Source organism: Bos mutus, chromosome 16, assembly GCF_027580195.1.
Source record: "Bos mutus isolate GX-2022 chromosome 16, NWIPB_WYAK_1.1, whole genome shotgun sequence".
NCBI lineage: Eukaryota > Metazoa > Chordata > Mammalia > Artiodactyla > Bovidae > Bos > Bos mutus.
The window spans coordinates 44,169,269-44,187,922 of record NC_091632.1 but is presented as its reverse complement, the minus strand read 5'-3'; the positions used below and the strand labels follow the sequence as shown (position 1 = coordinate 44,187,922).

The 18,654-nt window shown below is 53.7% G+C and overlaps 1 protein-coding gene across 1 annotated transcript in view; it reads right to left on the bottom strand.

Annotated features, from left to right (window-relative positions):
* C16H1orf167 (chromosome 16 C1orf167 homolog) overlaps positions 1 to 18,654 on the bottom strand; it is a 22,613-nt gene extending 3,959 nt beyond the window's left edge. Inside the window, exons 1-15 of the mRNA XM_070384404.1 lie at positions 18,585 to 18,654; positions 16,508 to 17,531; positions 16,313 to 16,390; positions 15,368 to 15,575; positions 14,157 to 14,277; positions 13,073 to 13,083; positions 11,451 to 11,610; positions 10,722 to 10,908; positions 6,630 to 6,805; positions 5,985 to 6,171; positions 4,179 to 4,329; positions 3,940 to 4,094; positions 3,038 to 3,246; positions 2,011 to 2,155; positions 267 to 666 (exon numbers count right to left, since the gene is read on the bottom strand). Of these exons, the coding sequence (XP_070240505.1) occupies positions 267 to 666; positions 2,011 to 2,155; positions 3,038 to 3,246; positions 3,940 to 4,094; positions 4,179 to 4,329; positions 5,985 to 6,171; positions 6,630 to 6,805; positions 10,722 to 10,908; positions 11,451 to 11,610; positions 13,073 to 13,083; positions 14,157 to 14,277; positions 15,368 to 15,575; positions 16,313 to 16,390; positions 16,508 to 17,531; positions 18,585 to 18,654 (3,282 nt within the window). The remainder of the gene's footprint in view (positions 1 to 266; positions 667 to 2,010; positions 2,156 to 3,037; positions 3,247 to 3,939; positions 4,095 to 4,178; positions 4,330 to 5,984; positions 6,172 to 6,629; positions 6,806 to 10,721; positions 10,909 to 11,450; positions 11,611 to 13,072; positions 13,084 to 14,156; positions 14,278 to 15,367; positions 15,576 to 16,312; positions 16,391 to 16,507; positions 17,532 to 18,584) is intronic.

The following is an 18,654-nucleotide window of genomic DNA, read 5'->3' as shown; positions in this document are numbered from 1 at the left end:
GCCCATGGTAATCCTGGGACCACCCTACAAGGCAGGCCTGTTATCTTCCTTTGACCTTCAAAGTCAGACTTGCCCAAGGAGGGAGTGGCATGGCTGGAGAGTACAGAGCTGGCATTTAACCCCACGACTAGCTGCAATGACCAGGATGTCCTATCCCATGACCCCTAGCCCCCTGAGCCCCACCACTAGCCACCAAATACCCTGTACCCTGACACTAAACAAGTTCAAGGTCTAAGCTGGCCCCACACAGTACGGGACTGCCCTCAGGTCGAGGGCACCCACCTGGCGCTCAGAGTTGGGACAGCATGGTCTCGAATGACCTGGTGCTGGCAGGACTCACGTGCCCACAGCATCCAGCAAAAGGCCTGGGCCCTGGAGCTCTCTCCTGCCTGCCGACGGGCCGTGCGACACAGGCCTGGGGCCACTCGCCTTGCAACGAAGGCCTGCTGGGCCCAGGTCCTCCTCAGCTGCCTGTCTGCCTGGCACCTCTGCTCTCGGCTTCTCCAGCAGGAGGCCTGGGCCACACGCAGCTCCCAAGGCTGGGCTGTGGCCGCTGGGGCCTCACTGGCAAACGTGGCCCTGGGTATCCGTCTGCTCAGATCATCTTGGAAGGCTGGATGCTTGGCCCAGGAGGCTTTCACGACTCTACACCAGGCCTGGAAGTGGCTGCAGAACGGGCAGAGGAGGAGCCTAGGTGGCTTCCCAGTCAGAAGTCTCATTTATTCAAAGTTCAGTTCAATCGATCAGTCGTGTCCAACTCTGCAACCCCATGGACTGCAGCAGTCCAGTCCAGGTATTCAAAGCTACACCTGAAACTCGTCCACAAACCATCACAGGTTATACACGGTTTTGTATACACAGCCTCGGTGCCTTAAGAACATCTGGACCAGACTTCCCTGGAGGTCCAGTGGTTAAGACTCTGCCTTCCACCCACTGCAGGGGGCTTGGGTTCAATCCCTGGTTAGGGAACTAAGATCCCACATGCAATGCTATGCAGCATGGCCAAAACAAAAAAATCAATAATTTCTTTTTTTTTTTAAGGAAAAAAAGGAAATGTGGACCGATGTGTGACAGGTGAAAGTCCTGGCTTTCATTTAGGGGCCTCGGCATGCGTGCACCCTGGCTGCTGAGGGCAGGCTGCCTGGGACGGTGTGGGAGCCTGGTGGTGTGGGTCCAGGTCCCCTGCATCAGGGGAACAGCTACACCCTGTCTTCCCTCACACGGCAACTCTAGGGCAGGAGGTCAGTGAGGGGACTGTGGTCAGAGGGGCCAAGAAAACATCAGGCTACTCTGCAGTGAATGGTTCACTGCCCCTGTGGGAGCACTGAGAACGCCTGTGAGTTTGTATAGAACCAACCCTGGGAGAAAACATGATCTGTCCCCTTCTGCTTTTAAACACGCGCCCAGGTAATTCCCTGGTGGTCCAGTGGTTAGATCTCCATGCTTTCATTGTCAAGGGCCCTGGGTTCAATCCCTAGTTGGGGAACTAGGATCCCACAGGCTGTGGGGGTGTGGCCAAAGATAATTTTTTTAAAAACCACATGCATCTATGATCTGTAGATGTGTGTCACTAGACCATCTCTGTTTCAGATTTCACTCTCTTCTTTGACTATGGAATTCTCCTGTGCTGTGATTCATTAAACAAGATGTGGAGTTGGAACACATGTTCCAGTGGCTGTTTGAGGAATTGGTTCCCCCATCTTAGCTGTGAGCTTTGAAACCAAAGGGCTTACCCAGCCAGGAGGTGGAGACCCAGGGCTTGTCAGGGAATTGGGAGGGGTTAGGGGCTTACTATCCCCCACCCCCTGAACAACATGGAGAATGGAAGCTTGGTGGTTTTTGACTCCAGGCTGGGGTCTCCCTTCATGCCCCTGTTGCCTGGATGCCAGGTCTCCAGCCTGGCCTGTCTCTTGAGCTGCAGAGGCCACCCAGCCTCCCATCCCTAGGCGCTCTCCCTGCTGCTTCTGGGGTGGGGATGACCCTCGCACTCCCACCCCCAGGCCCACCCACCTCTGCAGTAGGAGCTGCTCTGGACTGGCCACCACGGGTCTCCGGCGAGCTGCCGCCTGCTGCCAGCCCCAGAACATGGCCCTCCGCAGGCCCTGGAGGCGGGCCTGCACCCACCGCTGGCACTTCTCTTGCAGGAATGCCTGTCCTGTGGCCAGAGAGATGCTGAGGTGCCTCTGAGTGCTCATTCCAGCCTCAAGCCTAGGCCTTGGGGAACCATGGGCCCCTGCTCCGCCAGCCTCAACCCTCTACCCAAGCGGTAACGGCTAACTGGGTTAAAATTCTCCCATTACAGGTGTTCTACTGGTGACTAAGCCAACCAACTCATAGAGTTCTTTTTTAGTTTCTTGATGATGTTTAGGAATCAGGAGAATTCACACAAAAATATAGATTTCCAGCTTTTCTGTAAAAACAAAGGTCTGGCAACACTGGGTCAATATCCCTGGGCAACAATTGGGTCAGGGAAGCTGCTGTCCCCAGTGGACAGGACATAAATTTCTGAACATCCAAGTCCCCACCTGCCAGCCCACTGATATGACATTGGAGGAGTGAGAAGCCTCTAAAATGGCCCCACTGACCCCTGCTTTCTGTGCTGGGCTCTGAGGACCACCTGACTCCTAAAGGCCAGGTGAGGATGATGAGGATGCAGATGAAGATGGTGATGATGATGGTAACACCCACAAGGAGCTGGGTTCTGAGCCAAGCACTTCATGTGGATTGTCTTATAGAATCCTCACCACCACCCTAGCAGGTGGGTACCACTGTCCCCATTTTATGGATGAATAAGCTGAGACTCAGGTTAAGTAGCTTGTTTAAAGTACATACAGTCAGGGAATGGAAGAGTGGGGAGTGTGTACCCAAGCATACAGCATCTGCACACACACACCACACCCCGCCCCCCACACCCTGGTCCCAATCTGTCACCCAGTCCATCACTGGAGTCTGTGCTAGAGGACCTGAATCCTGGACATCCCTGCCGGACCTTGGCCCCTCCCTCACCCCTGGTGCCCTGTCCCAGCCCCTGACTCACTCTGCCAGTAGCAGTGCCAGTGGCCCAGGGCACGTCGTTGCAGTCTCCGGCCCCGTTCCCGGGCCCGCAGCTCCACCTCCCGCTGCTGTACCAGCCGCTGCCGCCACAGGCCCAGGGCAGCCCTGCCCCTCCGATCCCAGGCCCAGCGGGCAGCCAGCTCTCTCTGGGCCCCTTGGGCTGTTGCCCAGTGGCTCCAGTCAAGGAGGATGCTGGAAACAGGAGTGTCCACCCTCAGGTGGTCACTGCCACCCTGGGCCAGCCTGGCCCTGCCCTCCCCTCCCCTCCCCTCAGCAGCAAGGAGGGGCTTGGGTGACCCTTTCTCCTATTTCCATTATGGAGGAGGAGGGGTTGCTAGGGGCTGGAGGGCTTCAACGCTACCCTGAGGGTCATGCTGACAGGTGGTCAGGATACAATGGGACCCCAGACGCCCGATACCAACTGCTGTGATGAACAGCGCTGTGAACTAAGTGCTTACTAATGCTAGGTACTGTGCTTGCTAGGGGATGTGCGTGCCCCTACCTCACTGAGGCCCACCAGTGAGAGCCCTAGTATGAACCCCATACAAATGGGGAGATAGAGGCACAGAGAGGTTAAGCAACTTGCCCGAGATCACACAGCCGGTGTGGGACAAAGCTGAGATGACCACAGCCATGAAATTTCTGGGAGAGATGAATACTCTCCCATACATGATCCCTACCCTCCCCCTCATGTCTCACAGCAGGGCAGGGTAGGAGGGCAGTACCTGAGTCTGGGGAGTGAAGGGGGGCCCTCTGGGATGTAGACCCGGGAGACGCAGATGGAAAAGCAAGGATTTCTGGGAAACAGTAAATCCACAGGGCTGGGGAGGGGGCGGGCAGGGTGGGCAGGCAGCATGGCTCCCCTGCCCTGGGAGGGGTCCCTACCGCCTCTGAAGCGTGCTCTGGTGCCACCTCGCTGCGTCCCGGGACTGCTGGGCCCGCGCCCGCCAGAGCAGAAGGCATCGCCCCTGCTGTCGCTGACCCGCTGCCCACAGAAAGCTCAACTGGAGCATCTCCAGGAGGGCGGGGGCCCTGGAAGCCTGGGGAAGGAGTTGTGGAGTCCTGGGTGCCCTGGCTTGCCATCATCTCCTCCCCCGTCCTCCTCCCCACCCTCTGCCCCTCACCTCGTCCCGGGAGCTTCTCCGGTGTGTGCTGTGGCCTGGTGGTGGATCTGGGGCCGAGGCAATCCTGGTGCTGCCCGGATCCTGTGCTCTCAGGCGCCAGCCCCTCAGGATGTGCCGCAGTGCCCGCCACTGCACGCCCTTGAAGAAAGAGCTACAGGAGGGGGCAGGGGAGTGCCGGGGTCACACGTCACCTGTGGCTGGGGCTGCTGGAAAGGCACAGAGCTGGGCACCACCAGACTGGCTGCACACTGGGACCACCTGGGACTCTAAGAGATACCGGGATCCACTGGGGCCCCACCCCTGAAGATTCTGCTTTACTGGTCTGGGTGCTGCCTGGGCTTCCCAAAGTCCCAGGGTGACCTTTATGAGCAGCTGAGGCCAAGAGCACAGCTCTACCTGCTGTGATCACCTGCTTGATTCTCACCACACTCCCAGTGTGGGGGGGACATGCAGTTGATGGGGGGTGGAGTCAGGCCCAGGGCCCGGCCCCCAGACCCAAGACTCAAGAGCCCACACCAGTATTTCTGCCTTCACTTGGTTCCAAAGGTAGGGAAACGGAGGCTTGAGGAAAGGTCATTTCCTCAAATGCCAAACAGTGGCAAACCTGGGATCCTAGCACTGGTCTCAGGCTACAGGGAACCCCAGACATGTCGCAGGGAGATATGGACTGTGCCCTGGTACCCAAATGCCAGAGGACAGCCTGGCAGAGGGAAGGCTACATTCTGAAGGATCATGGTGAGTTGAGTTTCCCTGGAGTTCCAGCATTAAAAGAGACTGAGGGTCCAAGTGGACCAAGTGGGTGTGGGGCTGATGGATGCCAGGTGTACAGCTTTTAAGGACAGAATTCTTAACCCTGCAGCTGCTAATTTTCATTCCTCCTGACATCCCACTAGTGAAGCTGACCCCTCCTAACCTCCACCAGCCCCCTCACCCACAACCATCAGCCTGGGCCCTGAATCCCAGCATCCTGTCTTGTATAAAAGCATCATGAAGAAGGTCTCACTATAGGGACTTTCTTGCTGAAGATTCAGTGTGATTTAGAGCACGGTGCTTGACCCCTCTGAGCCTCAGTTTCTCTAGCTGTGTAATAAGGCAACTGTGCTGTGTATTGGTCGTTCAGTCGTGTCCGACTCTTTTCGGCCCCATGGACTAGCCCACCAGGTTCCTCTGTCCATGGGATTCTCCAGGCAAGAATACTGGAGTGAGTTGCCATTTTCTACTTTAGGGGATCTTCCCAACCCACGGATCAAATCTGCATCTCCTGCATTGGCAGGCAGGTTCTTAACCACTGAAGGGAAGCCCCAGTAAGGCAACTGGGGTCAGGGAAAAGTGGCTCACTTTTATTCATTTAGAGTATCTACTCTGTGCATACAGGCAGTCCAGGCACCTGCGAAATACTGGGAGGCACTGGTGAGGAGACAGACATGGTTTCCCACTTAACTAGGAGATGGGTGAGATGTGGGTTCAGGTTCTGAGGAGGGAGTTGAGCATTAAACCAACCTCCCATCAGGTTCCGGCCATCCTGGTGGGATTCCATGTCTGTGCCCCTGGCACGCCCTGCCCACCCTCCCCACCCCCCGCCACCAGCTCTCTGCTCAGCCACTGTCTCAGTGTCCCTGGGTCACCTCCCACAGCCCCACACCTGCTGGGCACCACAGGGTGCCAGGCCCCAGGCTGAGACCACAGGAAGGAGCAGGATGCCACCTGTTCCTTATGGAATGCTCCATCGTGTGCTGAGCACTGCTCACACGCCCACCCTAGGTTACCCCAGACCCTATCCCAGGTCACAAGCTTGTGGTCACCTACTCTGCCCGCTGGCGCTGGGACAGCCGCGTCCTCCAGAGCAACAGCACCCGCTGGAGGGCCAGCTTCCGGCAGGCTTCTTGCAGGGAGCCCTGGCCTTGCTCCTGAGGCAGCACCCGGGCCGCAACCATCAGCCTCAACCCATGGGCTGTGGCCCCTCCAGGGACTGAGCTGAAGAGAGCCATGTTCCCTGAGAAGTAGACAAGAGAGGAATCAGTGACCTCTCTCTTCCCAAAGCCATTGGCGGTCACTGCCTCAGCCCCTGAGGACCCCTCTCCTCATGGGCACTGCCCCCTCCCACCACCTCCAAACCCTTCCTCATCAGGACACCTAAAGATCCTGTTTGGTCTGAGGTGCAGGGGCTGTGCGTCCCCCTTAGATTCAGGGCTTCCCAGGAGTAGGGGCTACATAGTCCTTCGAGGCTTCTCTAGAGGAGCTCATGACAGTGGCCAGGATGGGGCCCACCAAGGCCTGCTGCTCCAGGGACCCTCCCAGGTCTGCCAGGCTGCACCCTTGAGAAAGCTCCCAATCTCATCACCTCCCATCCTGAGAATCTGTAAGTCAACCAGAGCAACTGCAGAAGGAGCTGAAGTGGCGCTGTTTGCTGGGTGCGGGGAGGGGAAGCCCTTTGGCCAGCCGCTCACTCACCTGCCTTCTGCCAACAAAGGGACAGCTGGGCCACCTTCGCCCCATCTGAGGCCCGGAGCTGCTTCATCTGCATCCACTGCTGCAGGCACGTCCTCAGGGTCCCTGCCTGGCAGTTGGCCACATGGTCCCGGTACCGGGTCCCTCTTTGCACGAAACGCTGCCAGGCCCCAAAGCACCTGGATAGCCAAGAGAAAGTGCTGGTGTTCATCGTAGTGGCAGCAGCTACAGCCACCGGCCATGTGCCAGACACACCACTGAGGCCCTGGGCGAGCCACTCACCTCACTGAGCCTCAGCTTTCTCATCTGTAAAATGGGGCTGCTTTAAGGATAGTGAGGCATGCCGTCTGCTCAGGCCACACCACCACCACTTCTGGGTGCCTGGCAGTTCTTTGCTGCCTCCTACCTGGCCTCCCACATCCACTGTCATCCCACCCCTCTGGTCAGTGCCTACACCATAACCAGAGTAATATTTTTCTTTCTTTTTTAAAAAATTGTATTTTTATTTTTTGGCCATGCCTCAAGGCTTGTGGGATCTTAGTTCCCCAACCAGGGATCAAACCTGTGCCTCCTGCAGTGAAAGTGTGGAGCCCTAACCACTGGACCCCCAGGGAAGTCCCTAGACGTCAGGAAGCATTTAACAGGAGGCTTCCTGTGTGCTGTTTTGGATCTGTCAGGAATTCTCTATTCCTTATTAATTCCTGAATATTCAGGAATTAAGAGGAGAGGCAAGCCTGTCCCAGGGGCTGAGGAATCCAGGCATTTCCTTCGTTAGTTTTTCTATACGGTGATAAGTACCCTCTTCCTTCTTGTGAACCATATGGTAAAAGTGATTATTTACAACTCTCTCTCTCTTTAATATGGATCACCTATGTTTTGTAAGTCTGGAATTTTAATCTTTATCTTTGCTGAGAATAACTACAGTATATATGCCCACACCATGTTGATTAAAACACCTTTGTTCCATCAGAGCTTTGGTCCCCGTGTCTTGCTTTCTCTCTCTGTCTCCCTCTCTCTCTTTTCCAGGCTGATCCCTGGAGCTCAGAGGCTCTCTGAGTTCACTTTTCTGCCCAGGCTTCTAAGACCCTCTCGAGAAGGCGCTCTGCGCCTTCACCCCATTGAGAGGGCACCTGAGGCCTCCTTGAACAGAGCAAGCCCTGTGCCAGGGGCTTTATTGGCTTTCTGTGTAAACCAAGGAATATCAGCCTCTTTCTCTCTCCTTTACTTTCTTATTGATCGACTCCAGACCACCAGGTTCTGGTCCATTAAAGGACCTCAACATCTAGAGAAATATTTTTCAAGTGTTAGTCATTCTATTGTATCTGACTCTTTGTGACCCTGATAGACTATATCCCATCAGGCTCCCCTGTCCATGGGATTTCCCAGGCAAGAATACTGATGTGGGTAGCCATTCCCTTCTCCAGAAATCTTCCCGACTGAGGTATGGAACCTGGGTCTTCTGCATTGCAGGCATCTTATTCTCTTACTAAAATCCTCTAGCAGTAGTCTCCTTGCTCTGATGAAAATTTCAACTGGTCCCCACTGCCAACAAGGCCCTCTCTGATGATCTGCCCCCCAACACCACTGCACACATTTCCAACTTCATCTCAGACCACCCTGGCCTCCAACTCTGTACTAACAGGGTTCCAACTTGACCGTCCTTCTTTGAATTTTCCATGTTCTCCTGTCAGAGGCCTTTGAACATGCTGTTCCCTCTGCCTGGAGCTCTTGTCTGCTCTCCCTCTACCAGTCAACCATGCATCCTTCCCATCTCTGCTGAACTCCGGTCGAGGTCAGCTCCCTTTGTTAGACGTTCTCACAGAGAAATTCCCTAATGGTCCAGTGGTTAAGAATCCACCTGCCAATGCCAGGGACATGGGTTCAATCCCTGGTCCGGGAAGATCCCACATGCCATGGGGCAACTAAACCTGTGCAACACAACTACTGAGTCTGTGACCTCTAGAGTCAGTGCTCTGCAACAAGAGAAGCCACTGGCGTGAGAAACCTGCACACTGCAACTGGAGGGTAGCCCCCACTCACCACAACTAGAGAAAGCCCTCGCAGCAATGAAGACTCATGCAGCCAAAAAAAAGTTCTCACGGAAAACTCTATCAGGGGATGCAATCAGCAAAATGCAGACAGTGGGAAACTATCAGACAGGCAACCTGGTTTCTTCAACAGATCACTGACAGGAAGAAAACAACAAAAAACTCAGAGGGAACGCCATAGACTAAAAAGACTTTTGACGATTCCTCAACCAATGGCAGCACATGGGCCTTATTTAGATCCCGATTGAAACAAATGATAACAACACATAGTAGAAGTGGAAATTTGACTGTTGACCAGCTATTTCTTGGTGTTAAGGAATTATTCATATTTCAGGTGTGATCATGGTATGGTGGTACGCGCATGCTCAGTTGCTTCAGTCCTGTCTGACCCCATGGACTGCAGCCCGCCAGGCTCCTCTGTCCATGGGATTCTCCAGGCAAGAGTACTGAAGTGAGTTGCCATTTCCTCCTCCAGGGGATCTTCCCAACCCAGGGATCGAACCGGTGTCTCTTGTGTCTCCTGCATTGGCAGGAGGGTTCTTCACCACTAGCACCACCTGGGAAGCCCATGGTATGGTGGTTCTGTTGTTTAAAAGACTCTGTTTTAGAGATGCTGCGGAGGTATTTACATATGAAATGACAGGATGCCTGGGGTTTTTGTGGGGGAAGTAGCTAGGGTACAGATGAAACAAGTTTTCTCAGGAGGTGATTTTCTTGATGGGTACATTGAAGCTGTTTATTCTGTTTTCCTACTTTTATGTAAGATAAAAATGTCCCATAATAAAATAGTTAACAGGGAAAAAAATCTTCATGTAGCTCTGTGTTCCTTCCCTTCACAACACTTAACTTGGGTGGTATTCACACACACACACATCCTTTGTGATTGTTAATTTCCTTCCTATCTGTCCCTGCACTGAGTCATGGGTTCCACGGGCCTTAAGCTCTGCTTATAATTGAATCCCTGGCTTCCCAGGTGGCTCAGTGGTAAAGAATCCATGGTACATATACACAATGGAATATTACTCAGCTATAAAAAGGGATGCATTTGGGTCAGTTCTAATGAGGTGGATGAACCTGGAGCCTATTATACAGAATGAAGTATGTCAGAAAGAGAAAGACAAATGCTGTATATTAATGCATATATATGGAATTTAGAAAGATAGTACTGATGATCCTACATGCAGGGCAGCAAAGGAGACACAGATGTAAAGAACAGACTTTTGGACTCAGTGGGAGAAGGCAAGGGTGGAATGATTTGAGAGGATAGCATTGAAACATGTACATTGCCATACATAAAATAGATGACCAGGGCAAGTTTGATGCATGAAGCAGGGTACCCAAAGCTGGTGCTCTGGGACAACCTGGAGAGATGGGGTGAGGAGGGAGCGGGGCGGGTAGAATGAGGGGAACACATGTATACTTGTGGCCGATTCATATTGATGTATGGCAAAAACCATCACAGTATTATAAAGTAATTATCCTCCAATTAAAAAAAAAAGAATCCACCTCCCAATGCAGGAGACACAGGAGATGTGTTTTGATCCCTGAGTCAGGAAGATCCCCTGGAGGAGGAAATGGCAACCCACTCCACTTGCCTGGAAAATCCCATGGACAGAGGAGCCTGATGAACTGTAGTTCATGGGGTCACAAAGAATCAGACAGGACTTAGCAACCGCGCACGCATACATAAATAAATCCCAGCCCCTGGGTGGTGTCTGGCAGGTCTTAGTGTCTCACTAAATGGTGGATGTATTCATTTCTTATTTTCATTGGTCTCTCAACACCAGGAGTCAAGAACTGACTTAAGGGGCTTCCCTGGTGGTCCAGTGGTTAAGACTCCACACTCCCGTGCAGGGGCCCAGGGTTTGATCCCTGATCAGTGAACTAGATCCCACATGCTGCAACTAAAGATCCTGCTTGCCTCGACTAACACCCAGTGAAACCAAATAAATAGATATTTTGTAAAAAATGGACTTAAAAGGCCTCTCCCAGCTGCATCCCACCCTCTGCCTCAGGGAAGGTGGTCCCCATCCTCTCTTCCCCCTACCTGCAGAGCCAGGCTCTCCGATGCTGAGGGTCCAGTAGGGCCACCCAGGCTGCACCTGCAGCAGGAGAACGCCAGGTGTGGGGGGGCCTCCCCATCCTCTGAGTCCTCAGCGTGGCCTGGGAGGCCTCTCCCTGGACCCCCTTCTCCTGCCTGGCCCATTCCTTCTGATGGCACCACAGGAGGAAGACTAAAGGGAGGGAAGAAGGCGGGAAGAGAGAGTGAGTGGAGGGGAGCAACAGGGCCAGGAGGGACCACTGAATCCTGGGATGCCAGGCTGAGTGGCCTGGGACCAGTCAGTCACTGTCCATCTCTGGGCCTCAGTTTCCCCATGAGTGAGTCATGTCTAAGGACTTCCCAGTTCTAACATACAAGCTTCTGTCTGGCCTGTGTCCATCTTCCATGGCACACAAATGCGGGATGTGCCCCTCTCCTACTATGTGTCCTTGAGCTGGGCACTTAATTTCCCTGTGCCTCAGTTCCCCATCAGTGAAATGGGCACAATGCCTTGCCAAGGTCACCATGAAACTTAAATGAGATCTTGTCTGGGAAGTTGCCAGGGTAGATACTCAGTAAGCACTCACTTACTCACTGAGGAGCCCCTAACCCCCCTGCCCTGCCCAGTGTGGGGGCCTGGGCCTACCCTGCCTGGCTCCATGTGCCCAGTGTAGGGACTCGGGCCCTGCCCTGCCTGGATCCATCTCCCCCTTTCCCCAGAACCCCACTTCTCACCAGCCAGATGTTGCAGAGCCTGCAGGATCGGGACTCCCCTCTCTCCTCCATCTGGCCTCAGCCCAGAACGCAACAGAATCGGCTGGGCTCCCGCCTCCTCTCTCAAACTCCCTGGACTGAGAGTGAAGTTGCCCAGGTAGAAACTGATGCCCTCCCTGGCCTAGGGAGGGCACCCAGTCCCAACCCATCCACCCCAGTCCTGAAGGACCATTTGCTGGCAGGAGCGAAGGTGCGCTGAGCCACCCCCCTGTTCTATTCCAGACAGTACATTCTGTTCCTGATATGTGAGTAATTTGTGGGGAGGGTTCTGCTTTTGCTGTAATCTCTTTAATACTATTTGGATTTTTTTACAACAAACATGCATTAAAATAAATATTACTTAAATAAATATTTTAAACACAATTGTTTAAAAATAAGAATGGGACTTCCCTGATGGTCCATCCAGTGGTTAAGAATCCACCTGCCAACAGGGAACATGGGATCAATCCCTGGTCTGGGAAGCTCCCATGTGCCTTGGGGCAACTAAGCCTGTACACACGACTACTAAACCTGTGCTCTAGAGCCCGAGAGCCGCAGCTACTAAAGCCCATGAGCCTAGAGCCTGCGCTCCACAAGAGAAGCCACCACAGTGAGAGGCCTGAGCGCCACACAAAGTGTAGCCGCCACTTCCTGCAACCAGCGACAGCCTGCAAACAGCAACAAAGACCCAGCAGAGCCCAAAATAAATAAATAAAATCTTAAAAATGAAAAAAAGAACAAAAACAATACATCGTTGGAACAGAAAACTGAGGAACTGAAAATAAGCATCTTAAACCTCACTGCCCCAGAAATGACCACTATTTCCATTTGACCTTTTTTGGGGGGACAGGGGAAAATGAGATTTACTTACTTATTTTTAACAGTGGTAATTAAAATACACATAAAATTTACCATCTTAACCATTTTAAGTAAATATTCTAAACACGATTGTTTTAAAATAAATATTTAAAACACAATAACCATTTTAAGTGAACAGTTCAGTGGTGTTAACTAATTCACACTGTTATGCAACATTTTAATATTTTTCTTTCTGGTCTTTTTTCTATGCACTATTTTTCATTCATAGAAAACAATATCTTGGGTACTGAAGTGAAGTGAAAGTCACTCAGTTGTGTCCGATTCTTTGCAACCCCATGGACTATACAGTCCATGGAATTCTCCAGGCCAGAATTACTGGAGTGGGTAGCCTTTCCTTTCTCCAGGGAATCTTCCCAACCCAGCGATCAAACCCAGGTCTCCCGCATTGCAGGTGGATTCTTTACCAGCTGAGCCACAAGGGAAGCCCAAGAATACTGGAGTGGGTAGCCTATCCCTTCTCCAGCAGATCTTCCCAACCTAGGAATCAAACCAGGGTCTCCTGCATTGCAGGTGGATTCTTTACTATCAGGGAAGCCCATTTGGGTACTATTTTTTCTTTTTGTTGCCACACAGTTTGTGGAATCTCCCCAACCAGGGACTGAACCCAGGCCCTTGGCGGTGAAAGCACAGAGTCCTGCAGCAAATTCCCACTGGCTGTCTATTTTACATACAGTAATGCTTATGTCTCAGTTTGCTATATGATGCAGGGAGCTCAGACCCGGTACTCTGTGACAACCTAGAGGGGTGGGATGGGGAGGGAGGCTCAAGAGGGAGGAAACATATGTATACCTATGGCTGATTCATGTTGACGTAGGGCAGAAACTGGCACACTATTGTAAAGCAATTATCCTCCTATTAAAAATAAATAGAAAAAAAATTTTTTTTTTTTTTTAAAGCACAGAATCCTAACCACTGGACTGCCGGGGAATTCCTTCTTAGGTACTATTTTGATGTGGGGGAGCTGTGCTGGGTCTTCATTGCTGCATGGGCTCTTTTCTAGTTCTGGCAAGTTCTAGTTGCAACTAAATGCAACTACCCTCTAGTTGCATTTGAGCGGGCTTCTCATGGCAGTGGCTTCTCTTGTTTCGGAGCACGGGCTGTAGAGCACACAGGCTTCGATGTTGTGGCATATGGGCTCAGTAGTTGCGATTCCCTGGGCTCTAGAGAAGAGGCTCAGTACCTGTGGCACACAGGCTTAGTTGCTCTGCAACAGGTGGCATCTTCCCAGATCAGGGATCGAACCCATGTCTCCTGCATTGGCAGGTAGATTCTTCACCACTGAGCCACCAGGGAAGCCCATTAGGTACTGTTTTTTAACCCTCTTTTTTTTTCTCCCAGCATTAAAAATACCCATATGCAAACACCCATAAAGCTACTTCTAGAAAGGAGGATAAGATATATAAGGAGGGAGATGAAACTTTTGAATTAACTGAAATACTTGCAACTATCTTCAATGTTTTTTCAAATCAAGCATGCATTCCTATTATGATTATTATAAAAGGAAAAAACACCAATAAAGATATGGAAACAAAAAATAAAAAAAGAATGGGGAGGAATTTTTAAAATCTTGATAAATGTCATATTGAACAGTTGCCAAATGTTTATCACATGGTTAAATAACAATTTTCTCACTTGATGTTGGATAGTGAAGTTTTCATAGGTATAAATAACGCCACGATGGACATCCTTTTGCACAAATCCTTGTCCACATTTGAGGGGAAGTAGGGGACAAGAAGGGAAGGCCACAAGCACTGTCCAGGTCACACTGACCAACCTGGGGTGTCCCAGACTACCTGCTTCTCCAGGCACCATCCACCACAGGCTTCCTTCCTGAGGGGCCTTGGTCCTGGTCTCCCCCGGAGGACAGAGGTCTTGGCCCAGCCTGGACGTGAGGCTGCCCTTGTTTGTGCTGCTGAATCAAGTGTCTCCACTAGGTCAAGAGAGAAGGGGAAGAGGGACGTTGGCTGATGCCTCAAATGTGCTCTGAGCGGGAAGGGCAGAGACAAAGTCAGACACTGTGGTCTTAACCAATTAGATGCCCCTGCCTCTTTGGGAATGAATGGATGGATGAATGGATGGAGAAATGGAGCCCAAGAGGCAGGGTTTTCCTTGGGAGACAAAACCTGGAGCTAGACCCTCCCAAAGCACTTTTCCTAAGGAGGGACAAACACTGAAATGCCCTCCCAGTCCTGGCTAGCAAACCTCTAGTAAAAAATTGTTTAATCGCTAAGTTGCGTCCAACTCTTTTGACTGCATGGACTGTAGCCCACCAGGTTCCTCTGTCCATGGGATTTCCCAGGCAAAAATATTGGAGTAGGTTGCCATTTCCTTCTCCAAGAGATCTTCCTGACCCAGGGATTGAAACTGCATCTCCTGCATTGAGGGGCAGATTCTTTACTGCTGAGCCACCAGGGAAGCCCCTAGTTTAAAAAAAAAAAAAAAGCAACCACTTAAATAGCAGTTTGCTATTTGCTTGCTATGTGCTAGGCAGGATTCTGAGTTCCTTATATTTATTAATTTAACCTCACAACAGGGCTTCCCTGGTAGCTCAGCTCGTAAAGAATCCACTTGCAATGCGGGAGGCCTGGGTTCCATCCCTGGGATGGGAAGATCCACTGGAGGAGGGCATAGCAACCCACTCCAGTATTCTTGCCTGGAGAGTTCCCATGGACCGAGGGATCGCAGAGAGTCGGACACGACTGAGCTAATAAGCACAGCACAACCTCACAACAACCTTGAGAGGTATGTACTATTGTGAGTGCATTTCAGAGCTAAAGAGACTAAGGCACAGAGAGGTCAAGTAACCTCCCCAAGATCACACAATGAGAAAATGTGGAGGAAAGGAAAGTGGTGGAAATAGGATTTGAACTTGAGCAGAGTTCAGTCACGTGTCTGGGCTGATGCCTGCCCGCTCTCCTGCTAATCACTCAGGGGGAACAATCTGTTTCCCAAGAGAACCTCCTCCCCAGACACACAGGTGTTTCGTCACCTCCTCATGCCCCAATCTGGAGGTTCCTAACCTTCTGGAAGGTCCGGGCCAGCAGAGCCTGCGTGTGTCGCTCCCATGCCGCATCCAGCTGGGCCTCCCGGAGCCACAGTCCCCACCGCAGTGCTCGCAGACCCCTGCGTAACAGCTGCCGCCGGCCCAGCGCCACGGCCGCCGCCACTGCCCGCTGCCGCTGTGCCCAGCGCCACCATCCTCTGAAACATCTGGACAGCCACTGACAGCTGGGGACAGACGAAGCTGACCAGGGGTGGGCCTGGCCCCCAGCCCCAGAGAGCAGCTGGAGGCTCAGCACCACCCACATTGCCTTTCCAGCATGGAGGGTGATGCTCCACCCCAAGGCAGGAGGGCTGGCGGGACACTGGGAGGACTTTCCTCTGCAGAGGGCTAGCCTTGGAAATCCCATAAAAAAGGGCTCCTGGAGGTGGGGGAATGCCCTGTTTGACTGCCAAGAGTGCAGGGCAGCCTGACAAGTTTCAGATCCCAGGAAGCAGCAGCCCCCACGTTCCTGTCCTTAGGGGCCTGGGAGGTTCCCTCCCCCTTAAATTCTGCAAGGATCTGCCAGCCGGGCCTTATGGCCATCAGGCCCGAATCTGCAGGCAAGTGGGACAGGAGCTGTTTCCAGAGCATGGCCTCGGTCCCCACACCACAGCACATATCCTCACCGGCCTAACTCAGGCTCCAGATTCACAGTGTTTCTGGGTTTGTTCTTGGAAAATAAAAGAACACAACACACTCTCAGGCCGAGAAGCAAGCAGGACTAGATACCCCCTGCTAAGCCTGCCTGCCCAAGGCCTCCCTTTCGAGGGAGGGTGACAGGGTAGTGACAGCCATCTTGGAGTGAGAATTCCTGGGAGGGAGGGCAGCCCCCAACCCAGAGTCCCCTAACTCCCAGACTCCTCTGGCCCCTACCTGCAGGGCACTCCTTGTGGAGGCTATGTCTGGCGGCCCGGAAGTTGACCTTTCTTTCTCCCTGCTTATCCGCTCCCTTGGGGCCCTGTTCCCTCCTTCCTGCCCAGGGAGGATGCCCCGGGCTGAACTGGATGAGGTTGAAAAGCAGAGTCTGGCCTCCCTGCTGGCTGCCCCTGGAGGGAGCAGGGGGTCCCCCCTCTGCCCCCAGCCGTGTGTAGTCCCTGGGGAGCACTGCTCTCCTTGCCTTAGGGGGCAGGCAGAAAGGACCACCTGCTCAGGGTCAAGGGCATCCCCAGGCAGCATCTCCAGAGTGGTCCTCAGTGATGCACGCTTGCTGCTTGCCTGAGAGTCTGAGAGACCCTCCTGGGCCCCCTGTGTCTCTGGGAAACCGGAAGTTCCCCTGAGGCCTCGGGAGTGTCTCCTCCTCTCATCCCAGGAATCAAGAACAGGCTGGCAGGGCCGGGAGCAGACAGGGAGTGTCTGGCCAGCTCTGGTCCAGAGCTCCTGCCGCACAGGGCCTGGGGGTTCCCGGGATGCCTGGCACCTGAGCCTCACTGCCTCGCGCTCCAGGCGTTGCACGCAGACCAGCAGCTGGTGAATGGCAGCTTGGGATGGGGCCCGAGGCGCGATCTGGGCAGGGACAGCCAGGTCTTTCAGGGTCAGGGGTTCCTCCACGAGCCTGGAGGTCCAGCCCCCCAGGCCACACTGGGATCTGGGGTCTGACCATGTGGGCCCTTTGAGTGGGGCCAGCCCTGTAGTAAGCTTGATGTCTGGGCAAGAGGTATCTGTGGCCAGCAGCCAGGACCGCCTCAGATTGGAGGATGGATGAGCCAGTGGCCCTCGTGGTAGGGGGCTTCCCTGGGGCATCAGGTGGGGCGAGAAGCTCTCCTGAGGCTCTGACCAGAGTTGGGGACTGGTGAGATGTCCACACTCAGCTGTGTGGGTCTCCCTGGCGCATAAATTACTTTGCTGGATCGCAAAGTCTTTGGCTGTCCCTTGGGGTCTCCCAACCAAGGACTGCAGGTTGACCTGCTGCCGGAAACTTGAGTTGGTCAGCCGGCCGGTCGTGTCCCTCAGGATGAGGCCCAGGCTGGGGCTGGGGCTGCGGCTGGTCAGGTTGCTCTGGACTTGGCAAGGTTCCTGGCACAGTGCTGTCCCCAGGCACGGTGTGGCAGCAGGTCCTGCCCTCTCAGCCGGGCCCATGGGCACCCACCGGCCGTGTCTACTGCCCAGGCCGACACCGAGGCTCTTCCGGAGTCTCCATGGCTCTAAAGAAAGGACAGACAGTTATGCGCTGGGGGAGGACTCTGTGGTCAGTGCTCGGGAGGGGCAAGGGAGGGAGCCCAGAGTCCAGAGGTCTGTGTCAGCTATTGTCCCGGGTGGACCGATGGATGCACCCCAAGAGCAGCAACCTGGCATCAATGCAGGGAATCAACGCGGGGATGGGGCAGGGGCTCGGAGGAGGGCAGCAAGAAGCAGGGAGAGAGTGGGGAGGCGGCTGAGGGGTGTCCCAGGTGACAGGTGATGGGGCTGGGATGGGGGCAGTAGGGTGGAGAGGAAGCAGATCAGATCTGCTGAGAAGGTGAAGGCGTAAAAGAGGGTGAAGGGGAAAGAAGCATCAAGGACGACTCCCTAGTGTCCAGCTTGAGCAGAGGTGCTGGGTGAGGGGGTGCCTCACAGCTGGAGTGAGAGCAAGACCCAACACATTAAAGTGAAAAGGAGCTGCTCTGGGGACCAAGGGCATGGGGCTTAGAGCCCTCCCCTACGCAGCCACCACCCCCCCACCCCTCTCCACTGCCACCAGTCTCCCCAGCCCGCCTCCCTTCCACCTGGCCTCTTGGGTGCTGGTGAGATGCCTGGGAGGGCCTGGCAGCTAGAATGGGCCATGGAAGTTTGCAGACTGGAACTAAAGTTCAGAGAGGTTAAGTACCTTGCCCTATGGTCACACAGCTAGAACACAGAGAAACTGGCGTGTGACTTGGAATCTGAACTAGTTCTTGGGTTGCTCCCACTCTTGGCTGCACAGCTCTGTAGCCTTCTGGAATCCCCAGGCACCTGAGCAGGAGGGTTCCCCAGCCCACCACTGCAGAGACCTAGCTCTGGGGCTCCTGTTTCCCCCTTTCTCACCTCACGTCCTGACTTCCTGATCCTCCCTTGGGGCCTGGGCTGGAAGACTTTGTCCTGGTCCAGTTGGCCTCAAACAGCTAATCTCAGGAATTAACAAGGCCCTGGGCTGGCCTGTCTGCAAAAGGGGTTCTGGGCAGCTACCCAAGGGGGCCCTGCTCTTGCCACCTGTGACCCAGACCCACTGAAACTCTTGCCTGGCCTCAGGGAGGTTGCCGGCCTGGGGGGCACATTCTCCTTGTAGCTGGCATCAGGTCTCAGTTCCAT